This window comes from Chiloscyllium plagiosum, unplaced genomic scaffold (genome assembly GCF_037043375.1).
Source record: "Chiloscyllium plagiosum isolate Xiang-an unplaced genomic scaffold, Cpla_swu_hap1 HiC_scaffold_4, whole genome shotgun sequence".
Classification (NCBI taxonomy): domain Eukaryota; kingdom Metazoa; phylum Chordata; class Chondrichthyes; order Orectolobiformes; family Hemiscylliidae; genus Chiloscyllium; species Chiloscyllium plagiosum.
In genome coordinates, this window is record NW_028270142.1 from 93966192 (window position 1) to 93988596 (window position 22405).

Here is a 22405-nt window from a genome sequence, read left to right on the forward strand (position 1 = left end):
AGAATTCAAACTTTTAGCTTTCTTATTTAAGCTCCTATTTCTGCTTTGATCTGATGTACACAATGGGGAGCAGTGGACGTTCTCTTATTCGAACGGTGCTGCTTAAATATAAATTGTTGCTATAACAACGTCAACTAACAGGAAAAGAATGCTGATAAATAATACAGAATAACTGGTTCTAAATTTCAGTGCACTAAAATTTAGGATATATTCAATAGACTGAGCCCATTAAAGTCAGAAAGTTAATTATGCCTCCACTAAATTTTCAAAAGCAACTCAATTTAAAAAGTGTAAAATCAAAAGCTGTGAAACTTTTTTTTGTCACTAACACACTTGAAGGTGTAAGAATAAATTCACACCATCTCAGTTTCTAACTGTAGCATCTGAATTGGATGTTTGTTATTCTTCCTTGCATAGACATAAATATCATAAAATAATGCAGGCAGCATCATTGACACTAACTCATTAATGTCAAATATTTCCACGATCCCAGGTGGCAGCCTTCTACCAGCTGTCTGTCATTTCCTGCTGGTTTTGGGCAGGCAACTGACCAAGGGCATGCATTTAAGGTTCTGGGTACTAAAATCTCTTGGACCTCACTATGCTGAGATTGGAGGAATTTAATGCTTGCCTTGAGTCCATTGGATAAAATTAGCTGTGTAATTTGCAATAGATTTGGGTTTATAGTTTCTGTTTTCATCATCCAGTGATCAAAGCGAAGAATTACATGAAATACAATCATCAGCTTCTTTGGGCTAATCAGCCGTGGCTTCCCCTTTCAGAACAGTAAGGTGCAGTCCAAGATGGTATTGCCTAAGTGGGAGAGCATTCATTATTTCGATGGTACAAGTATTGGCACACAGTTCTATAATGTAATGGATCTTGCTGGATTAAAGGGACTTACAGATGTTTAACAGTAGCACCTTCAAGAAAGGAAGTGGAGAAGAAAGGGGAGAAAATCAGTGCAATATAAAATTGATAAATTTGGGAGGTAGGAGCAAGAAGAAAATGAAGGTAAAACTTTTACCCAAACAGCTCTAGAACAGAGAGATAATTATAGGGAAGACCATTGCTCCACTGCTTTTAAAGGGTCTCAGAGTCAATTAAATGGCCACTTTCAAAGTAAAGGGATTATGGCATATAGGGACAATATAGGGCTGACCTGTCAAAAGGCTTACTTTGCCTCATGCAGTTTCTGCTATTAAATATTCTTATTCCTTTCACTGAAATAAACTGTTTTTTTCCTTTCCCTGACATGAGCTTTGGTTCAGTATCAGGTACAGAGTGGCTAGATCGAAACTGTTGTTTATTTACCTCTTTATTCAGTGAAATGCGTTCAGCAGATTCCCGGATGGCAACTTTTCTTGACTTGTGCATGGCGGACTTCTCAATATGATGTTCTTCAATAGTATTACTTAGAGCAGAATGAGATTCTCCAGCGAAATGACTTGATTTTGACTGCTTGGTTCTTTCATCCTTTGAGCTGGTAATTCCACTGAAGTGCTCATGGCTAAACCAAAACAAATAATGCGGAAGTCAAATTAGCCTCATTCGTAATTACTGTTTATTATGGCATTGTCTACCCTGAATCCTTTGATTCTGTATTCCCTTTCACATTATAACTATTTACTCTCCTGCTCTTATCATGTCATTGACAGTGGGCGAGGTCATCTGCAAGTACAGATGAGCTTAATTACAACAAATAAAAACCGAAAGAGCTGTGGATGCAGTAAACCAGAAACAAAAATGGAAGTTGCTGGAAAAGCTCAGCAGATCTGGAAGCACGTGTGAAGAGAAATCAGAGTTAATATTTCGGGTCTAGTGACTCTTCATCAGAGCAGGTTCGATGTTCTGGGGAAGGGTCACCAGACCCGAAACATTAACTCTGATTTCTCTTCACAGATGCTGCCAGATCCACTGAGCTTTTCCAGCAACTTCTGTTTTTGGTTCTTTATTACAACAAACTTTATTTTGATTTATTATAGCCATGAAATTAAAGCCATAAAACTTTGCAGCACATGATGTCAATACCCCAGCAATATAAAATGAGTCCAGTTGTTTGCTCACTCCCATAATCTTGGATCTTCTGCTGTTCAAATACTGATGCGAGCAAAGGCAGAACTTTGTGTCTGAACCATGTGACAAAGCATTTGATGCTCCAGTAACCCTTTATATAAATACATCTCTCCTTCACTCTTCACTCTCAAAAATTATAACTTGACTCTTCATTGGATTACTAACCAGAGAAAGTATTCCTCTTTGTTAAATTTTCTGTAGTCTTTCTCTGATGCAGTGGAAGCAGATCTCAAGCTTCTATAACAGTACCACATCCGAGATCATCCTACTGGACTTTACGTTGTAAGTTCTAAATGGCTTTATCTTCTAATAAGGTACCAAAGCTGAACATCACTGTCTAACACTGGCCTTATACTGGCCCATGTTTTGTACAAATGCATCTTTACTCACTTACTTTTGTATTAGCTACTCATATTTATTAAATCAAAGTTCTATTAGGTTTTGTCTGGTTAGCCTGACCACCCTGGCCGACCCATTGTCTCAGCATGCTCCTGCCCCACTGAACTCATCTCTACCTAACTCGACACTGTCCTATCCCCCCTAGTCCAGGAACTCCCCACATACGTTCGAGACACCACCCATGCCCTCCACCTCCTCCAAGACTTCCATTTCCCCGGCCCCCAACACCTCATCTTCACCTTTGATATCCAATCCCTCTATACCTCCATCCGCCATGACCAGGGCCTCCAAGCCCTCCATTTTTTCCCCTCCAGATATCCCCAACAGTACCCTTCCACCGACACTCTCATTCGTTTGGCCGAACTGGTGCTCACCCTTAATAATTTCTACTTTGAATCCTCCCACTTCCTCCACACCAAAGGGGTAGCCATGGGCACACGTATGGGCCCCAGCTATGCCTGTCTCTTTGTTGGCTACATAGAGCAGTTGATCTTCCGTAATTACACCGGCACCACTCCCCACCTCTTCCTCCGCAACATTGATGACTGCATTGGCACCACCTCGTGCTCCCGCGTGGAGGTTGAGCAATTCATCAACTTCTCCAACACATTCCACCCTGACCTTAAATTTACCTGGACCATCTCTGACACCTCCCTCCCCTTCCTGGACCTCTCCATCTCCATTAATGACGACCGACTTGACACTGACACTTTTTACAAACCCACCGACTCCCACAGCTACCTGGATTACACCTCTTCCCACCCTACCTCTTGCAAAAATGCCATCCCGTATTCCCAATTCCTCCGCCTCCGCCGTATCTGCTCTCAGGAGGACCAGTTCCACCACAGAACACACCAGATGGCCTCCTTCTTTAGAGACCGCAATTTCCCTTCCCACGTGGTTAAAGATGCCCTCCAAAGCATCTCGTCCACATCCCGCACCTCCGCCCTCAGACCCCATCCCTCCAACCGTAACAAGGACAGAATGCCCCTGGTGCTTACCTACCACCCTACCAACCTTCGCATCAACCAAATCATCCGCCAACATTTCTGCCACCTCCAAACAGACCCCATCATCAGGAATATATTTCCCTCCCCACCCCTTTCTGCCTTCCGCAAAGACCGTTCCCTCTGTGACTACCTGGTCAGGTCCATGCCCCCCTATAACCCACCCTCCCATCCTGGCACCTTCCCCTGCCACCGCAGGAATTGCAAAACCTGCGCCCACACCTCCTCCCTCACCTCCATTCAAGGCCCTAAAGGAGCCTTCCACATCCATCAAAGTTTTACCTGCACATCCACCAATATCATTTATTGTATCCTTTGCTCCCGATGCGGTCTCCTCTACATTGGGGAGACTGGGCGCCTCCTAGCAGAGCGCTTTAGGGAACATCTCCGGGACACCCGCACCAATCAACCACACCGCCCCGTGTCCCAACATTTCAACTCCCCCTCCCACTCTGCTGAGGACATGGAGGTCCTGGGCCTCCTTCACCGCCGCTTCCTCACCACCAGACGCCTGGAGGAAGAACGCCTCATCTTCCGCCTTGGAACACTTCAACCCCAGGACATCAATGTGGACTTCAACAGTTTCCTCATTTCCCCTTCCCCTACCTCACCCTAGTTCCAAACTTCCAGCTCAACACTGTCCCCATGACTTGTCCGGACTTGTCCTACCTGCCTATCTCCTTTTCCACCTATCCACTCCACCCTGACCTATCACCTTCATCCCCTCCCCCACTCACCCATTGTACTCTATGCTACTTTCTCCCCACCCACACCCTCCTCTAGCTTATCTCTCCACGCTTCAGGCTCTCTGCCTTTATTCCTGATGAAGGGCTTTTGCCCAAAACATCGATTTTGAAGCTCCTTGGGTGCTGCCTGAACTGCTGTGCTCTTCCAGCACCACTAATCCAGAACCTTTGTCTGGTTTTATCTACTCATCCTCACACATTATTATGCATTTGAAGAATTTGATCTTTCTGTTCATCACACACTTCAACATCTTTCCATTGAATGCACACTCAAATTCTTTATTTTTTTCAGCATGTATAAACACATGCTTATTCATATTAACTAGGATTTGTATCCCGTCAATCTATTCAATGAACCAATCTCCAACAAGCGCAACTCTTTGCCAACTCCCAGATTTAGGTTATTAACAAATTTCAACAAAACAATAAAATAAAATGAAGAGTTACCGGACTTGAAACATTAACTCTGCTTTCTCCCCACAGCTGCTGTCAGACCTGTGAAATTTTGGCAGTAATTTCTGCTTTTGTAGCAAATTTCACCATGGCCAAGTCTAATTTATCTGTATTTTTCGGGAACAAAAGTGAGCCTGCTCCTGGACCATGAGGAATGCTATGTCCACCCCTCCTCCAGCCTGAGAACACCGATTTGACCTTATCCTCTATTTTGTGACCAATAGCTTTCTATCAGAGCTGTTACATTTCTACTTAAACCATTTTCTTGATATTTTCAAACTTGCTTATTGTGAGATGGCATCTTAAACGTTTTCTGGAAATCTACATGGGCAAGATTTAATACCATTGCTTTGTTTAGCACCATTGGAAAATGTTAACAACTTGCACTTCTATGCCATCTTTAACCAAGTAAAAGAATGAAAACATTTCATTAAAGCAGAAGTAGACAGAAAGAAATTTGGTGGGGTAATAAAAGTTTGGATTTTAAAAAGATGGATGTTAACAATTGTCATCAACGAGAAAAATGGATTGTCAAAAATGTTTAGAAACTGGATTTGATGAGGTCTCGATGGCTCAACACAAGGTACAACAAAAAGAATTTCCTCATTCCTGAAGAAGGGCTTATGCCCGAAATGTCGATTCTCCTGTTTCTTGGATGTTGCCTGACCTGCTGCGCTTTTCCAGCAACACATTTTCAGCACAACAAAAAGAATAACAAGTTCACAAGAAAATAGGATCATAGAAATGAAAGGCTTTGGATTGGAGCTGTATAGCTAAAGACGATTACAGAGGGGTGAAGCATTTTAAGCGGGAGCTACTGAAGGATCAGAAGCTTATATAGGTCCTCAAGGAAAGTGGTGATGGCTGAGTAGGATTGAGTGCCATATAAAATCCAGAGAGTGTTTTGGTAGGACTGAAGATCACTGAGTATGAATGATGGGATTGGGAATTCAGAATGAAAGAAAAATTATGTTACATAAGACAATAAGAAATAGCAAGAGGAATGAATCATATGGCCCCTCAAACCACTTCCCATTTCAGAAAATTGAGCTAGCAGAACCATTAATAACCAATACCTGTAGAATTTCTTCAGAAGTGTTTAACTTCCAATTAATTCTGGGGATTATAGACACAATTTCCTCAGCCCGTTCTACACAGGACAATTTTCTCATTCCAGGAAACAATACAATGTACCCCCATTCTACTGCCATAATTATAAGCATATCCTTCCTTAATTAAGGAAATCAAAATTGCACAGTACACTTGGTCTAGTCTCATCAAAACCCTGCGCAATTGTAGCAAAACTTTCTTATTCACGCATTTAAATCCCTTCCATTAAAGACCAAAGCAAGAATTACTGTGCATAGTTTTGGTCACATTCTTTAAGGAAGGATATAAATTCATTGGAAGGTTTACTGGAATAAGCATAGCTGAGGAAAGGTTGAATAAACTAGGCTGAAGTAAAAAGTGGCTTGATTAATAAATGTACAATTGTGAGTGGTCGCAAGAGGGTAGATCTTTTAGGGATGTTTCAACATGTGGGATAATCGAGAAAGAGATAATCACTGTTTAACAATAGGAGGATCATCCATCTAAAACAGAGATGAGGAGAATTTTTTTTCGAAGAGCTTTGAGATTCTTTGAAACTCTCTTCCTCAAAAGGCAGTAGAAGCAAGGGTCCTTGAACATTTTTGAGGCAGAGATAGCTGAATTCTTGAGAAACAAGGGGCTAAAAGGCTATCAGGATAGGCAAGAAAATGGAATAATCATATCAGCTATCAGAAATCATAGAATCCCTATGAAGAGCGGCACGGTGGCACAGTGGTTAGCACTGCTGCCTCACAGCGCCAGAGACCTGGGTTCAATTCCCACCTTGGGCAACTGTCTGTGTGGAGTTTACACATTCTCCCCGTGTCTGCGTGGATTTCCTCCGGGTGCTCCGGCTTCCTCCCACAGTCCAAAGATGCACAGGTTAGTCGAATTGGCCATGCTAAATTGCCCGTAATGTTAGGTGAAGGGGTAAATGTAGGGGAATGGTCTGGGTGGGTTGCTCTTCGGAGGGTCAGTGTGGACTTGTCGGGCCGAAGGGCCTGTTTCCACGCTGTAAGTAATCTAATCTAAGTCAATTTGGCTCAGAGTCCACATCAACCCTTGGATAAGCATCCCACCCAGACCCTCATCCCTGTAACCCTGGCTAATCTACCTAATGTGCACATCTTTGGACTCTGGGAGGAAACCAGAGCGAATGTATAAACTCCACATAAGGGTGGAATCAAGCCCAGGTTCTTGGCGCGGTGAGGTTTTTATGCTAACTATTGAGCCACCATGTCATCTCATTGAGTCGTGGAAAAGATTAAAGGGGCTGAGTGGCCTACTCCTGCTTTTAATTTGTCTGTTCATATGTCTGTGAAAATGCCATATGCTTTCCTAATTACTTGCTGTACCTATGTGATAATATCTTATGCACCTTATTTGAGTACATCAAAGTATTTGTCACCATCAACAATCAAAGATTTAATGCCTTATTTTTTTAAAAAATCTGCCTTTCTGTTCAGATTCTCAAAGTGAATAACCTCACATTTATTCACATTACACTCCATTTGTCACCCTGTTGGCCAATCACTTAACAATCCTACATATCTTTATAGCCTCTTCATGTCCTCCTCATTGCTTACATATTTTTACATTTGCAACTAGGTTAGGTATATTACTCTTGGTGTTTTTGTTAATTCATTGATATGGATTATAATTAGCTGAGGCTCTGTACTGGTCCTTGTGATACACCACTAGATGTATCTGCCAAATTCAAAATTCACTGCTTAAGTCTACTCTTTTCTTCCTGTTCATCAACCAATCCTCTATTCACCCTAATATATTAACCCACTTCTATGAATCCTTATCATCGTTTTTATATTAGATTAGATTAGATTACTTACAGTGTGGAAACAGGCCCTTCGGCCCAACAAGTCCACACTGACCCTCCGAAGAGCAACCCACCCAGATGCATTCCCCTTCATTTACCTCTTCACACTATGGGCAATTTCCCATGGCCAATTCACCTGACCTGCACGTCTTTGGACTGTGGAAGGAAACCGGAGCACCCGGAGGAAACCCACGCAGACACGAGGAGAATGTGCAAACTCTACACAGACCGTTGCCTGAGGCTGGAATTGAACCTAGGTCTCTGGCGCTGTGAGGCAACAGCGCTAACCACTGTGCCACTGTGCCACCCATGTAATTTATTAAATACCTTGCAGATAATGGAAGCTCATTTCATCTATTTTGTAGATGCCAATGGTTGCTTCTTATGTGCTCCATGCTGTGATCTGAATTCATATCAGGTACAAAAAGTGGACAAGGATTACCTCAGTGAATCAGTTAAAGTGATGCTCAATGAATGAATTTCTTTCCAATGATCAACCTTGATTTCCAATATTTAACTAATCGAAATTTACAAATCTTGATTACAGAGCATTCACAGTTATAAAATCAATAATGGTTGCCATAGTATACTAATAACATATAGGAGCTTTGCCCTTATATTTCACCTCGAATGCGTTCAATTAGACATTTGACACGCAGCTCCAGGTGCAAGAATGTTCCCTGAAACTCTTTTCTAATCTCTAAGTCATGTGTAGAATCTTTAATTCCCTTATCTGTATAACCGCGTAACTATTAGAGTGCAGTCATACCATCCTCTGAAGACAGGCACTATATAATCAACAGCTTCATTCTCTTTCCCCTTAGAGTAGTAGTCCTGCTTCGCTCTTTTCATTTGAGGGCTTCCAGAAGACGTTTCTAACATTTCATCTGAAAACTTGGATCTGACTCTGCAATAGTAACAAAATGAGGCACAATTTATTCTTCATTGTTGTACATGTACGGCAAAGATGTAGGGCAGCCTCATCCCAAACTCCCTATATCTGTAATCTCCTCCAGCTCCACAACACTTTGAGGTATCTGCACTTTTTAAATTCCAAGCTCTTAAGTATCCCCAATTTTAACTGATCTTCCATTGGCTTCAAATACCTCAGCCCTAAGCTCTGGAATTTCCTCTTTAAACTTTCCCATTTCTCTATTCAATTAGTGGGCAGCACGGCGGCACGGTGGTTAGCACTGCTGCCTCACAGTGCCAGAGACCCGGGTTCAATTCCTGCCTCAGGCGACTAACTGTGTGGAGTTTGCACGTTCTCCACGTGTGTGCGTGGGTTTCCTCCGGGTGCTCCGGTTTCCTCCCACAGTCCAAAGATGTGCAGGTCAGGTGAACTGGCCATGCTAAATTGCGTGTAGTGTTAGGTAAGGGATAAACGTAGGGGTATGGGTGCGTTGCACTTCGGGGGGGCAGTGTGGACTTGTTGGGCCGAAGGGCCTGTTTCTACACTGTAAGTAATCTAATCTAATCTATTGTCCATTAAGATGCTCATTAAGGCCTACTATTCCGAACAAATCAGCTCAAATGTTTTCTGATGTGATTTGGTGTCACATTTTGCTCTGATACCTCTGTGAAGATTCTGGAGACACTTTATTGGCCAAAATCTGATCTGGGTCAGAACTCCTACTTCACAGGGTAGATGAGGAGGTTGGGTAGCACATGAGTAGGGCAGCAGTGAATGAAAAGGTAGGGTGACAGATGGGTGAGTGGCAGGAGGCAGGCAAGTTCAGGTATTTGGAAGGGAGTTTGTCTCAGGTTGGGGTGGTGTTTTTGGAGACTTAGGTTGGGTTGCGTGTCTGGAGTTGGGGCAGTGATTGGATGGTTACTGTGAGTAATTACAGGAACCAATAAAGTTCTATTGTTGCCCAGATTTCAGAGCAGGTTTTAATCCCTCTTATGTTTCCTGGGTTACTACTAAACTAAGTGAGTTAATAAAAGGAGTTGATGGTGTGGGTTAATGCCACTGGACTGGAATCTGAAAGGCCCTGAGTCTGGATATGATTTCAAATCCTACCATAGCAACTGATGGAAATTAATTTCAATAAATCAAATCTGGAATTAACAGCTAGTCTCAGTAATGATGACCACAGTCCATGAGTATCATTTAGCTACAATTGTCATATGGATTGTCATATAAACCCATCTGGTTCATTAATGTCCTTCAGCAAAGGAAACCTGACATCCCTACCCAGTGTGGCTCACATGTAACTCCAGACCCACAATCATCTAGTTGATTTTTAACCCTTCTCTGAAATGGCTAGCAAGCTAATCAATTCAAGGGCAATTTGGGATGGGCTACAAAAGCTGCCCTTGCCAGTGCCTCGCGCGTTCCATAAAAGGAAAAACCCCTCCAAAGTCACTGACTCTAACTCAGAGTTAGGAACATTTTCAGTATTCCAAATACCAGGTAACTGCCCATGATATTTAGACTGCATAGTCTTTCAGCATATGTCCAGTCTCCAACCATCCAGAGACCAGAATATATGGGTCCTTACATTAAACTGCCATAGGAGAAAGTGCGGACTGCAGATGCTGGAGATCAGAGCTGAAAATGTGTTGCTGGAAAAGCGCAGCAGGTCAGGCAGCATCCAAGGAGCAGGAGAACCAACGTTTCGGGCATGAGCCCTTCTTCAGGAAACTGCCATATAAATACAAGTTGTTGTTGTTACTATTGTTGTACTATAACCTGAAATGTAATCCTAATGCTAACAGCTTTTGAATTCCTGAATTTATCTAACATATTCTGCCAAATAATGGGATTTTTTTTATTGATTTCAAGTCATCCATGACCCACTTCCAGTTCCAATGTGATTAAAATGGATTGTAGACTGCTTCCATAAACTCCCTGGTAAGAAACCAAGTACTTAATATGGAACTGGTCCGATTAGGGTTTAAAAACTTGCCTTCTGATAGATTAGTTTATCTCAACAAAATCTGTGTTAAGGTGTTATAGTTGACTCCAATGTCCCTGGACTGAAGTCACCCATTTTGCTCAATGATTATTGCTATTTCAAGAAAAAAAAACTTTTGTAGGCCATTCAGCCCTCAAGCCTAAATTACCATCCAATTACACCATGGTTAATGTAATGTTTGTAATGAGTTCAGCCAAGTGGTACTCATAGAATATGAATTCCCTGACTGAGGCTGTTAATCTGGTTTAATTAGGCAATCCTGGCTGCCAGATAAGAACAGGAGTGTTTGGCTTGCAGGAGGGCTAGCCAAGGCCTGTCTGATCAGTTTGTGGTGCAGACGGGTGTCAGGTATCTTTTAAAGCTATACTGGGTCTGTGCTCTATGCACTGTTTCTCATTTGATTGCACTGTTTTGTCTGTTTGTTACTGTCATCTTTGAATGGAAGTGGGATTTGAAGTTTGTCCTCATCTCCCTGAAAACTGGTTGAATGGTGGGGTTTGGGGTTTCATTTTGCTGCCCTATATAGCGTTGTTTTTCTTGTGAACTACTGTTTTCTGTTTATTGTTAACTGTATTTTGAAAAAAAAGAACAGGAGTGTTAGGCATCCTGTTCACTCTGACAGCCGGCTCTGAGGGAGCTGGATCATTGTCAAGGACTCTCTGTGTAAATAAAGGTTGACTTGGTGATGGGATACCCCTCTATAGAGTTATTTCTGTGGTAACACAAGAAAAGCGTGCTCCTGAGGGAATGCGCTCAACAGTTGTTTTTGAGTTGGAGTAAGTATTTCTGGTATCACGCTGTTATTTGGAAAGCCTTACTCTTCCAAACCTGCCATTGAAGACTAAGCTAAGTATGTCGAAGCATGCATCATTTTTTCTGGAAAAATGACATTGGGGTAGGTGAAAAGCAATGAATAATTCTCCTGACAGCTTGTGGACCTGCAGCTTTTTTGATTATTAGGTGTCTAACTTTCCCTGAGTCACTAGATACTAAAATGTTTCAAAAAATAATCAAATTTTTTTTAGAACATGATGTCTCTAAACCTCCTCTAATTCTGAGATGCTATCTGTTTTATTGTATAACTTGAGAATTAGGGGAAACTATATTAGGATTTTTGACTAAGTTAAAATGACTGGTAGAGACATGTAGCTTTGGTTTAACCCTTAATGAAATGTTGTGAGATCATTTGCTTTGGGATATTAATAATGTAATCATGCAAAAGTACCTTATAGCTAAAGCCCAACTGGATTTCAAACCGACACTACAGCTAGCTTTCTCATTGGAAAATGCAACAAATTGATGCATATGCATTTTAGGGTATTCCAATGGATGTGCACAACCTCACCAGTCTGCCGGAGCTTGGGCAACACTATTTGAGTGAAGACAATTGCATGTCCTCGCTCAGAACATATCCTGAGCAGAGGGACTGTATGCCGGCCCACTGTAAAACAAAGCCTTGGCCAGTTGGTTAAAAGTTTCTTGAGGAACCAGACCAGCAGGCCTTTGTAGTTGCTGCCCGTATGTGGACTAGAGGTGGCAAAAGAGTCCCACTAGACCTAAATTGAATAAGAGAACTCCTAGCTGAAAATGTGTTGCTGGAAAAGCGCAGCAGGTCAGGCAGCATCCAAGGAACAGGAGAATCGACGTTTCAGGCATAAGCCATCCTTTAGGAAGAAGGGCTTATGCCCGAAACGTCGATTCTCCTATTCCTTGGATGCTGCCTGACCTGCGCTTTTCCAGCAACACATTTTCAGCTGATCTCCAGCATCTGCAGTCCTCACTTTCTCCTCCTAAGATAACTCATAGGCTAGTATCCAAGAGAGTGCATATCCTGGAAAGCCCACATCTAGCTGATTTAGAACAGTTAAATTACTTAGCAACATCCAAATTAGAACCAATCAAAATAAATGTCTGGTTAAATGGCCACGAGGTTCTAATGAAGGTCGATACTTTTTATGTTATAGAGTCATAAGTTTCCACAAGACCTCAGCGGGACTGAGAACCTATACCAGGGAAATTTTACTGATTAAGAGTACAACTTTGGCTCCAGTCTCTTATGAGAAGCAACTGGTTCATTTACCACTGATTGTAGTAAACGTCTTGGGCCAAGCTTAATGGCTTGAAATTGGTCGAGAAAGATTCACCTGGATTGGCTCAACTATTCTTGATTAGAAAATGGCTGCCTGAGTGAAATCCTAATTAAATACCTGACTGTTTCTCAGAAAGATCTAAGAATTATCAAAGGAGTCAAGGCCACCTAACATGTTGACCAGAAGCAATTCCACAAGTCTGCAAGACCTGTCTAGTGCCATTTGCCTTACGGACAAAAATAGAGGCAGAAACCAGAAGGCTGGAAAGTGAAGGAATCATCAAATCTGTCCAGTTTGTGGAATGGACAGCACCAGTCATACGGATTGAGAGGCCCATATAGTTGGTTCGCCCTTATGGGGATTTTAAATAACTGGTAAACTGCTTTTCACAGCTGGAAAATACATTGGGATTCATATATGAAGCTGGACATGAACTATTCATATTTGCAATTGTGGCTCAATGAGGATTCCTAGAAGTATGTTATGATTAACACACAAGGGTCAGTACCAAGATATGAGACTGGCAATTAGGATATCGTCAGCCTGTACAATTTTTCAGCGGACGAGAGAGAACCTTTTACAAGGTCTACCCCAGGTTGCCATTTACCTACATGATGTGCCACTAACAGGGAAGGCTCATAAGAAGCACTTGGAGAACTTGGACATAGTCCTTAGATGTTTCTCACAGGCAGGCATATGCCTTAGAAGAGAAAAATGTGTGTTCCAGGCACCCCAAGTGACTGACTTGGGCTACAGCATCGACATGACTGGGTGACACTATTTTTAAAAAAAAAAGGGTCAGCCTTGGAAATTGCCATAGCCAAGCCATAGCTTTCAGAGAAGTGAAGAACTGCTATCATCCCCCAAGGAGTTGGCACACTAAGATCCCAAGCGAGATCTGGCATTGACATGTGATGCCTCCCCATACAGCATCAGGGTAGTATTAGCCAATAGAGAGGAACACATCCAGGACTTTGCTTAATGTGGTGTGTAAATACCAGATAGAGAAGGAAGATTTGATCCTTTTTGGAGTCAACAAGTTCCACCAATATCTTTACGGCCTATCGTTTACCAGCAGGGAATTTGAGCACTTCATAAAGTTGAATGGTATTTGACATAGAAGGACAACTCCATGCCATCCATCAACCAATGATCTGGTAGAAAGAACAGTCCAAACTTTGAAGGTAGACTTAAAACAATAGCTTACAGTTTGATTGCATACCAAAATGTCCCAGTTTTTATTTGATTACAAGACCACACTTCGTGCAACTAAAGGGATAGCTCCAGCAGAGGGCTAATGAGGAGAAAGGTGCACCAGGGTAAATCTGATCTTCCTGGATCGGGGTGGGGGCAGGATGAAACGGCGTCTGGACCTCAATGCCAGACATAAGACTCCGCTAAGCAAGAGAGACAGCATACTTCAGGGGATGAAGCATGCTGTAGGATCCCTGCTTCTTATCCTTGCAGGGCATTCTCAACATGAGGTCAGGCCCAGTGATGTATAAAGTTTGGGTGGGTGCAAAGTGGTCCTGAACAAGCACGTGGACCATATGAAAGTTGCAAACTTGCAAGTGGTGCATGAACAAAACATATCTGGCTTCTCGACAGATTTTGAGCGTTCCAGAACCCATGTGTTCTCCCTCTCCATCAAGCATTGAAGATATTTTTGAATCTGACAAGGATATGGCGGATGTCACCATCTTGCCACCTTTGCCACCTAAAGAGAATAAACCTCTTCCAAAACAGTCCAGGCGCAAGAGGTGAGCTATTGTGTTACATGCTGCTTGTAACAAGGAAGAACCTGAGCTGGTGTTTAAACATCCCAGGTGCAGCTACAAAAAAAACCAGCCTATGTCCTCCGACTCTGAGGAGAAAGGATTTTGTAATTGTAATGGGTTCAGCCAGGTGGACCTCAGAATGCGTTCCCTGGTTGGAGCTGTTAAACTGGTCCAATCAAGGAGCCTTGGTTGACAGATAAGAACAGGAATGTCAGACATCCTTTTCACTCTGAAACCTGGCTCTGGGGGGAGCTGGATCAGTGTCAAGGATATGCTATGGATAAAAAGGGTGGCTTGGTGATGTATACTGGCCTCTGTGGAGCTATTTCAGTTGGAGTGCACCTCAACTTCCATTTAGGAATGTATAGGCCCAGGAATAGGAGTAGGAGAGTTAGCCTTTCAAATATTTCAATGAGATCATGTTTGATCTGTGACCTAATACCATTTATCAGTTTGTGCTTTTATTCACTTATGGGCTGTGGGCATTGCTGGCTAGGCCAGTATTTATTGTCCATCTCTTGTCACCCTTGTCCCATATTATTTGTTGTTTTTTTCTTACATCGAAACTCCGCCTCCGATTTAAAACAATTGGCCTAGTGTGGAAGATGGTTCCAAATGTCTGCCACCTTTTTTACATATAGTATGATTTTTGACCCTCCCTGCTCTCATGTCTTGCTTTAATTTTAGGCTCTGTTCCCAGAATCTCCAATTAAAATAAATAGTTTTTTCTTTTTACCCTTTCAGTTACCCTTCACATATTGAAAACATTAAGTCAATCCTTAATCCTAACCATTAACTCTCTAAATTGGAGTAAATACAACTTTTTTTTCTTTATAGTTTAACTCTTACAATCTAACTTTGGTAAGTAGGCCATAAATTGCTTCCAAGTCCATTCCAACAGTTTTGTGCCCAGTACAAACTACAGAGCTCCAAGTGTGGTCTAACCAGGGCCTTGTATTACCCTAGCATAAATGTAAGCATGAGGAGGAATTCCTATAGATATAAAATGCATTTGAAAATGCAAAATTAGTCTTTTTGATTATTTTATGTACATCTTTATGATATTTTAATAAGGAAACAGAAAATGCTGGAAACGTTTTGCAGGTCTGGCAGCATCTGTGAAAGAAAGTGTTAATGTTTCAGGTTGGTGACTTATGAGTATTTACAGTAGCTTTTGTTTGGTATGGTGTCTTTAACTTAGGATAAAAGTGAAGAATGTGTGACTTTCTCTAAATTTTGCTGACAATCAGCTTGAACGATTTGGTTATGAAAGCTTAAAGGAGGGCTCTAGGTTGTTTTACTGGGAAGAAGTTGCAAGGTGGAGTTAAGACCTGAAAACAATGGCTTGAGCTAACACTGACAGTGGATAGTCTGTTTACCAAGTGTCAGGGAGGTACTAGAAAGGTCATTCTTTTAAATGCTATTTTATTCCAAGATAGCATGGATTTGGGGGAGAAGGTGGAGTATGGACAACAGCTAACTTGCATTTTATCTGTGCAAATGGAATATGTGGTGAGAGAGCCAGAGTCAAAGGTTAAAAACTCACGCTTGGATTAAAGAGACCAAAACCCTAAGGATTTAAACAAAGCTGGAAGGTTTTTCAAGCTTTGACTATAGGGCGACATCACCATGGATCCCAGAATATGAGGGAGAGTTTGGGGATTAGACATTTTCCAAAGGGAAAAGAGCCAAGAATAACTTTTGGACTCATTCCTGAAGAGTGCTGTTGGAAAAGCGAATGGATTTGAAAGGGTTCGTCTGTGTGCTGAGCTTCATACTCTGATAAAATATGGCACTGGTTGGAGCTTCTGGATGGTCCTGCTCACATGCCCCATGTCTGTCCTTGGTACGCTGCAGTGCTCCAGTAAGTCACAGCACAAACTGGAGGAACAACATCTCATCTTCAGACTCTGCACCTAACAACAACCTTCTGAACTTAATAGCGAGTTCAGCATCAGCACCTGCAAATTGTGAACCAAGTCCCATTCCTTCGGCTTTAATTGTTACATTTCCCCCAACCCCAGTAGGACTGTCTGTTCTTTCCAATTTGGCAGTTAGACACACCATTGTTCTGCCATTCTCTCATTCCAATCACTCAATCTAAACTGTCAACATCTTTTCTCCCACAGCACTCTAATACCTCCCCCGCCCGCCCCCCCCCCCCCCCCAGCTATAGCATAAATGTTGCACCTTTCATACTTCACATCTTGTCTGATGAAGAGTCATCTAGACTCAATGTTAGCTTGCTCTCTCCCCATGGATGCTGCTGCTCTGATCGCCACCATTTATTGTTTTCACTTCAGTAGTTATGGTTGGATACAGTCTTGCCTACTACTCGGGTTACCATCAATATAATGTCAATTAGTGGTGTTGAAAAAGCACAGCAGGTTAGGCAACAACCAAGAAGCAGGAAAATCGACGTTTTGGGCAAAAGCCCTTCATCAGGAATGAGGCTGGGAGCCTCTGGATGGAGCTTCATTCCTGATGAAGGGCTTTTGCCCAAAACGTCGTTTTTTTTTTTTCCCTGCTCCTTGGATGCTGCCTGACCTGCTGTGGTTTTCCAGCACCACTCTAATCTCTTCTCTAATCTCCTCCAGCACCTGCAGTACCCACTTCCACCTATCAATATAATGTAACCTATATATAAGTTAATTAGTTTAATGAAATTTATCTTGTTCACTGAGATAAATGCCTCCTTTTTGAGTGTATTTATGGCTCATCCTCTTCTGAGAGACTCGAATTGACAGCTTAATTCCATCTGAGGTACTCTGGCCTCAGTCTTTTTACACTGACTTTGTGAATAGAACTTCTACTTTAGTCCTATTTGATTTATTAGGTTTTAGACCCATGTCAAAGATCATTTCAAGTTTGGCTTTTTCTGGATTGAATCCATCTGTGAAGTACACCTAAATGTTGAAAGGTTGGAACTTTTTGACAATTGGTGGCTTGGTGCTGAGCAGAATCTATTTAAGGGGCAAAGTATTTTGTTCATTATGAATGTTTTCTTTTGCAACTTAGAGTATGAGTTGTTCACTGAACAGTGTTTAGTTGCTTTAGTTTGTGTTACAGGAAAAGTATCAAAACTTGAAACATTGTGTGCCTTTTCAGTCATTTGCTCTAAATTCAAATTTCCCTTCAAGTTACAAATACATGGTTAATAAATACATGGTTACAGTATCCACAGTATTTTGCTCATTACACTTTTATGATCTACATACATGAACAACTAAGTCTTTTCAAACCTTCATCATCTGTAGCTGTTTTGTCATTTGCTATTCTGATCTATCCTCCTTAGCTTCAAAATAAATGGACTCTCTTTACCTGCATGCAAATTTGGTTGTTACTGTTTTCTTATTCACAATCTATTAATTAGAGTCAGATGTACAACATGGAAACAGACCCTTCAGTCCAACTCGTACACGCCAACCAGATATCCCAACCCAATCTAGTCCCACCTGCCAGCACCTGGCCCATATTTCTCAACTCTTCCTATTCATATACCCATCCAAATGCCTTTTTTGTGGGTGGCACAGTGGCACAGTGGTTAGCACTGCTGCCTCACAGCGCCAGAGACCTGGGTTCAGTTCCCACCTCAGGCGACTGACTGTGTGGAGTTTGCATGTTCTGCCCGTGTCTGCGTGGGTTTCCTTCGGGTGCTCCGGTTTCCTCCCACAGTCCAAAAATGCGCAGGTTAGGTGAATTGGCCATGCTAAATTGCCCATAGTGTTAGGTAAGGGACAAATGTATGGGGGGGTTGTGCTTCGGTGGGTCGGTGTGGACTTGTTGGGCCAAAGGGCCTGTTTCCACATTGTAATGTAATCTAATCTAAATGTTGCAATTGTACCAGCCTCCACCACTTCCTCTGGCAGCTCATTCCATACATGTACCACCCTCTGCTTGAAAAAATTGCCCTTAGGTCCCTTTTATATCTTTCCCCTCTCACCCTAAACCTATGCCCTCTAGTTCTGGATTCCCCCACCCCAGGGAAAAGACTTTGCCTATTTATCCAATCCATAATTTTGTATACCTCTATAAGGTCACCCCTCAGCCTTCGACACTCCAGGGAAAACAGCCCCAGCCTGTTCAGCCTCTCGTTATAGCTCAAATCCTTAATCTTTTCTGAACTCTTTCAAGTTTCACAACATCTCTCCAATAGGAAGGAGACCAGAATTGCACACAATATTCCAATAGTGGCTTAACCAATGTCCTGTACAGCCGCAACATGACCTCAACTCCTGTACTCAATGCTGTAACCAATAAAAGAAAGCATAACAAATGCCTTCTTCACTATCCTATCTACCTGTGACTCCACTATGAACCTGCACTCCAAGGTCTTTGTTCAGTAATATTCTCTGGGACCTGACCATTAAGTGTATAAGTCCTAAGATTTGCTTTTCCAAAATGCAGCACCTTGCATTTAGCTGAATTAAACTCCATCTGCCACTTCTCGGCCCATTGGCCCATCTGGTCAAGATCCTGTTGTAATCTGAGGTAATCTTCTTTGCTGTCCACTACACCTCCGTCAGCTGCAAACTTACTAACTGTGTTTCTTATGCTTACATCCAAATAATTTATGTAGAGGAACCAACACCGATTCTTGTAGCACTCCACTGGTCACAGGCCTCCAGTCTGAAAAACAACCCTGTCTTCTACCTTTTGAGCCAGTTCTGTATCCAAATGGCTAGTTCTCCCTCTATTCATGAGATCTAACCTTGCTAATCAGTCTCCCATGGAGAACCTTGTCGAACGCCTTACTGAAGTCCATATAGATCACATCTACTGCTCTGCCCTCATCAATTCTTTGTTACCTCTTCAAAAAAACTCAATCAAGTTTGTGAAAAACGATTTCCCCTGCACAAAGCCATGTTGACTATCCCTAATCAGTCCTTGCCTTTCCAAATGCATGTATATCCTGTCCCTCAGGATTCCCTCCAACAACTTGCCCACCACCGTCAGGCTCACTGGTCTATAGTTCTCTGGCTTGTCCTTAGGATTCTTCTCTATAATTTCATGCTTCCATTTACATAGCTTCAAACTGCCAAATATATCTTTGCATCATCAGAACTTGGATATTAGTTGTTCTTGAGTTTTAAATAAATAAGGATTACGCCCAATATGTTGACCTCCACTTCCTGATGTTACCTGGCTTGCTGTGTTCTTCCAGCCTCCTGCCTGCCTACATTAAATAGGGAGCATGTTTGAGGCTCAAGCACAGATTACTTTGTAATACCAGTGATTTGTCTTCAATTCCATTAGCTTCAAATCTTTTTATAAATAACTTTGACTTCTGCAAGTCCATACATACAAAACATTTACAGATAATTTCCTCTTCCCTACTTTAATCACCTCTTCAAATTTCCAATGTTTAACTATCTGTTGGTATCCCTAACCAGTAAAATCTTCACCTCAGTCTTGAAAACCCCAATTGCTCTACAATCCATCGGAGGAGATTTTTGTGGAGAGTTCCACATTTCTCCGAATGTTTGTGTGAAAATGGGCTTTCTTTCCTCCATCACTCCTCTAACCTTTAAATCACCCATTAACCTTTCTTTTGTGGCCTGTGCTTGAAGCCAAATGTTAGCTGACACAATATCTGGATTGCTTGATTCGATTAGATTACTTAGTGTGGAAACAGGCCCTTAGGCCCAACAAGTCCACACCGACCTGCCGAAGCGCAATCCACCCATACCCCAACAGTTACCCCTTACCTAACACTCTGGGCAATTTAGCATGGCCAATTCACCTGACCTGCACATCTTTGGACTGTGGGGGGATACCCACGCAGACACTGGGAGAATGTGCAAACTCCACACAGTCAGTTGCCTGAGGTGGGAATTGAACCCGGGTCTCTGGTGCTGTGAGGCAGCAGTGCTAACCATTGTCCCACCGTGCCTCTTGAGATGGACCTGATCTCCTTGGATCACAAAAGGAATGGTCACCTTCTGGCCTGTGATCCAGTACAAGCCATCAAATTCAAGAAAGGAGGAAAGAAAATTGAAGAATAAAAAAAAATACTTGTTTCAAAACATTATTTACAAATATGCAAATTTTATTAACTGCTGTAACATTGCATTGTAGAACATGCAGTTTAATATAACAAATAGAGTTTTCTATAAATCATCACAGGAAGTAATGCACGTTAACATTTGATATAATAGCTGGAGCTGTGTTGATCAGCTGATAAAATAATATGTATGAAAAGCTCTCCTTGAATTTTGTTTTTTTTTCAGTAAATAACAACATTTATTTAAATTACCATTTATTGTCGTAGAGTCTGATCTGTCCACATTTGAAAGTCAATAACAGTTGGGTGATCACACTTTCAAAGGTCAAAATTGGGACACACTTAAAATGCTTCAAAATATGGAGATTTGTTATTATGTACATTGGAAAACCAGGAACAAATGTCTCAGGATAGGCATTTGAAAGTGGGAGGTCTCCCATCATATGTCCAACCAGTTTACAGCCCTAAATACACCTAATTTTTAATGACAGCAGTTATGGCCTATAAGAATTTGCTTCAATGAAATTTCTGCCTCATTTCTTAATTAAAAAAAAGAGATACATTAAATGAATTAATAAGCTGCCGTTCCTCTAATTGTACATCAATACAGAATCTCTTCAATTATAAATCAAAAGTAAAACACATTTCCCATTGATATTTTGGATGTGGTATTAGATCCAGTGACAGCACACCACCAAAGCAAATGGCGGTTGGGTCATTGCCAAAGACTTCAAAGTGAGATTAGTCAGCAGATATCTTGATTGGTGATAAAATAATCCTTTAGGCACTGGAACTGGTCATGTGAGATCATTAAATGCACATTCTAACTCTCCCAAGGATACACATCAATTTTTCATAACATTTCTTATCTTGAATCAAGATCAAATGTAGCTTTCAGTAAGATCTTTGAAATATTAGACTTTGGCTAATTCCCATTTTAAAGTTATGTATGCTATCCTTGTTCTATTACCACCAGATAGTTGTGCTACCACTGTCCATTAATGGGACTTGAAGTGGAACACAGCAAGTTTCAAATGTATGTATGCAAACAGGAATTAATTATGAATCAGTTGACAAAGTGCACCAAGATATGATTTTTAGCATAACCTTCATTGATTTTCTCCTGCATTTTCCCAGGAAACCAAATGAAATTTATTTTCTGCAAATGTTTGCAAGCACACATGATAACATATTATTTTAATGTATTCATGGGATGTGACCCTGGAGGACTAAGTCAATATTTTGCCTTTCTCTCACTTCCCAGAGAGAAGATAACAATCAACCACATTGCTGTGGGTGTACAGTCACATGTAGATTAAACCAGGTACGGATGGAAGATTTCATTCTCTAAAAGTCATCAGTAAATCGGATGCTTTTTGGAAAGTTGGTTGAATAGTCACCATTTTGTTGAACTCAAATTACACCATCTGCCATGGTGGGATTCAAATCCATGACCCCAGAACATTAACCCAAGATTCTGCATTAGTAGTGATATTACCACAAACCTGCCATTTCAGTCCTGATGAAAGGAGGTGTGACTGACACAAATATTTTATATAATGCAATTATGTTTGAGTGTTATTCCATATTCTTCTTAATTGAGTTTTAAATTGTAAACATAAAAATAAGTTGCTTCTAATGTTGACTAAAATTCCTGGAAATTAAATGTAAAAATCCAAATATTGACGGTTGTATTTTTATGTTCTTAAGTATAATAGCTGCAGTCTGTATCAACAACAAAATTAGAATATGATCAACTTTAGTAGAACAATCAGAGAATTATCCAGCACAGAAGGAAGCTGAAGCCTGCTCTTCAACACCTGCTCTTTTCACCGAATCCTGCAAATATTTCCTTTTCTAAACGTACATCAAATTTGTCAACTACATAATGTTTCAATTACCTACATAACTTTTTGGCAATGCATTCCACATCACAACTTACTGAATAAAACTGTTGTTCCTCATCTCCACCCTGGATTTGCTTTGCCAATTAATTTACATAGCATCC

General features: G+C 41.4%; 1 protein-coding gene across 6 annotated transcripts in view; it reads right to left on the reverse strand.

Annotated features, from left to right (window-relative positions):
- The window catches only part of myom1b (myomesin 1b), a 165032-nt gene that overhangs the window by 132421 nt on the left and 10206 nt on the right, over positions 1-22405 (reverse strand). For 5 of the 6 annotated variants that reach the window (XM_043688207.2, XM_043688209.2, XM_043688211.2 and 2 more), the window contains exons 3-4: positions 8374-8511; positions 1315-1510 (exon numbers count right to left, since the gene is read on the reverse strand). In XM_043688207.2, the coding sequence (XP_043544142.2) occupies positions 1315-1510; positions 8374-8511 (334 nt within the window). The remainder of the gene's footprint in view (positions 1-1314; positions 1511-8373; positions 8512-22405) is intronic. The other variant, XM_087986482.1, reaches the window with a different exon arrangement.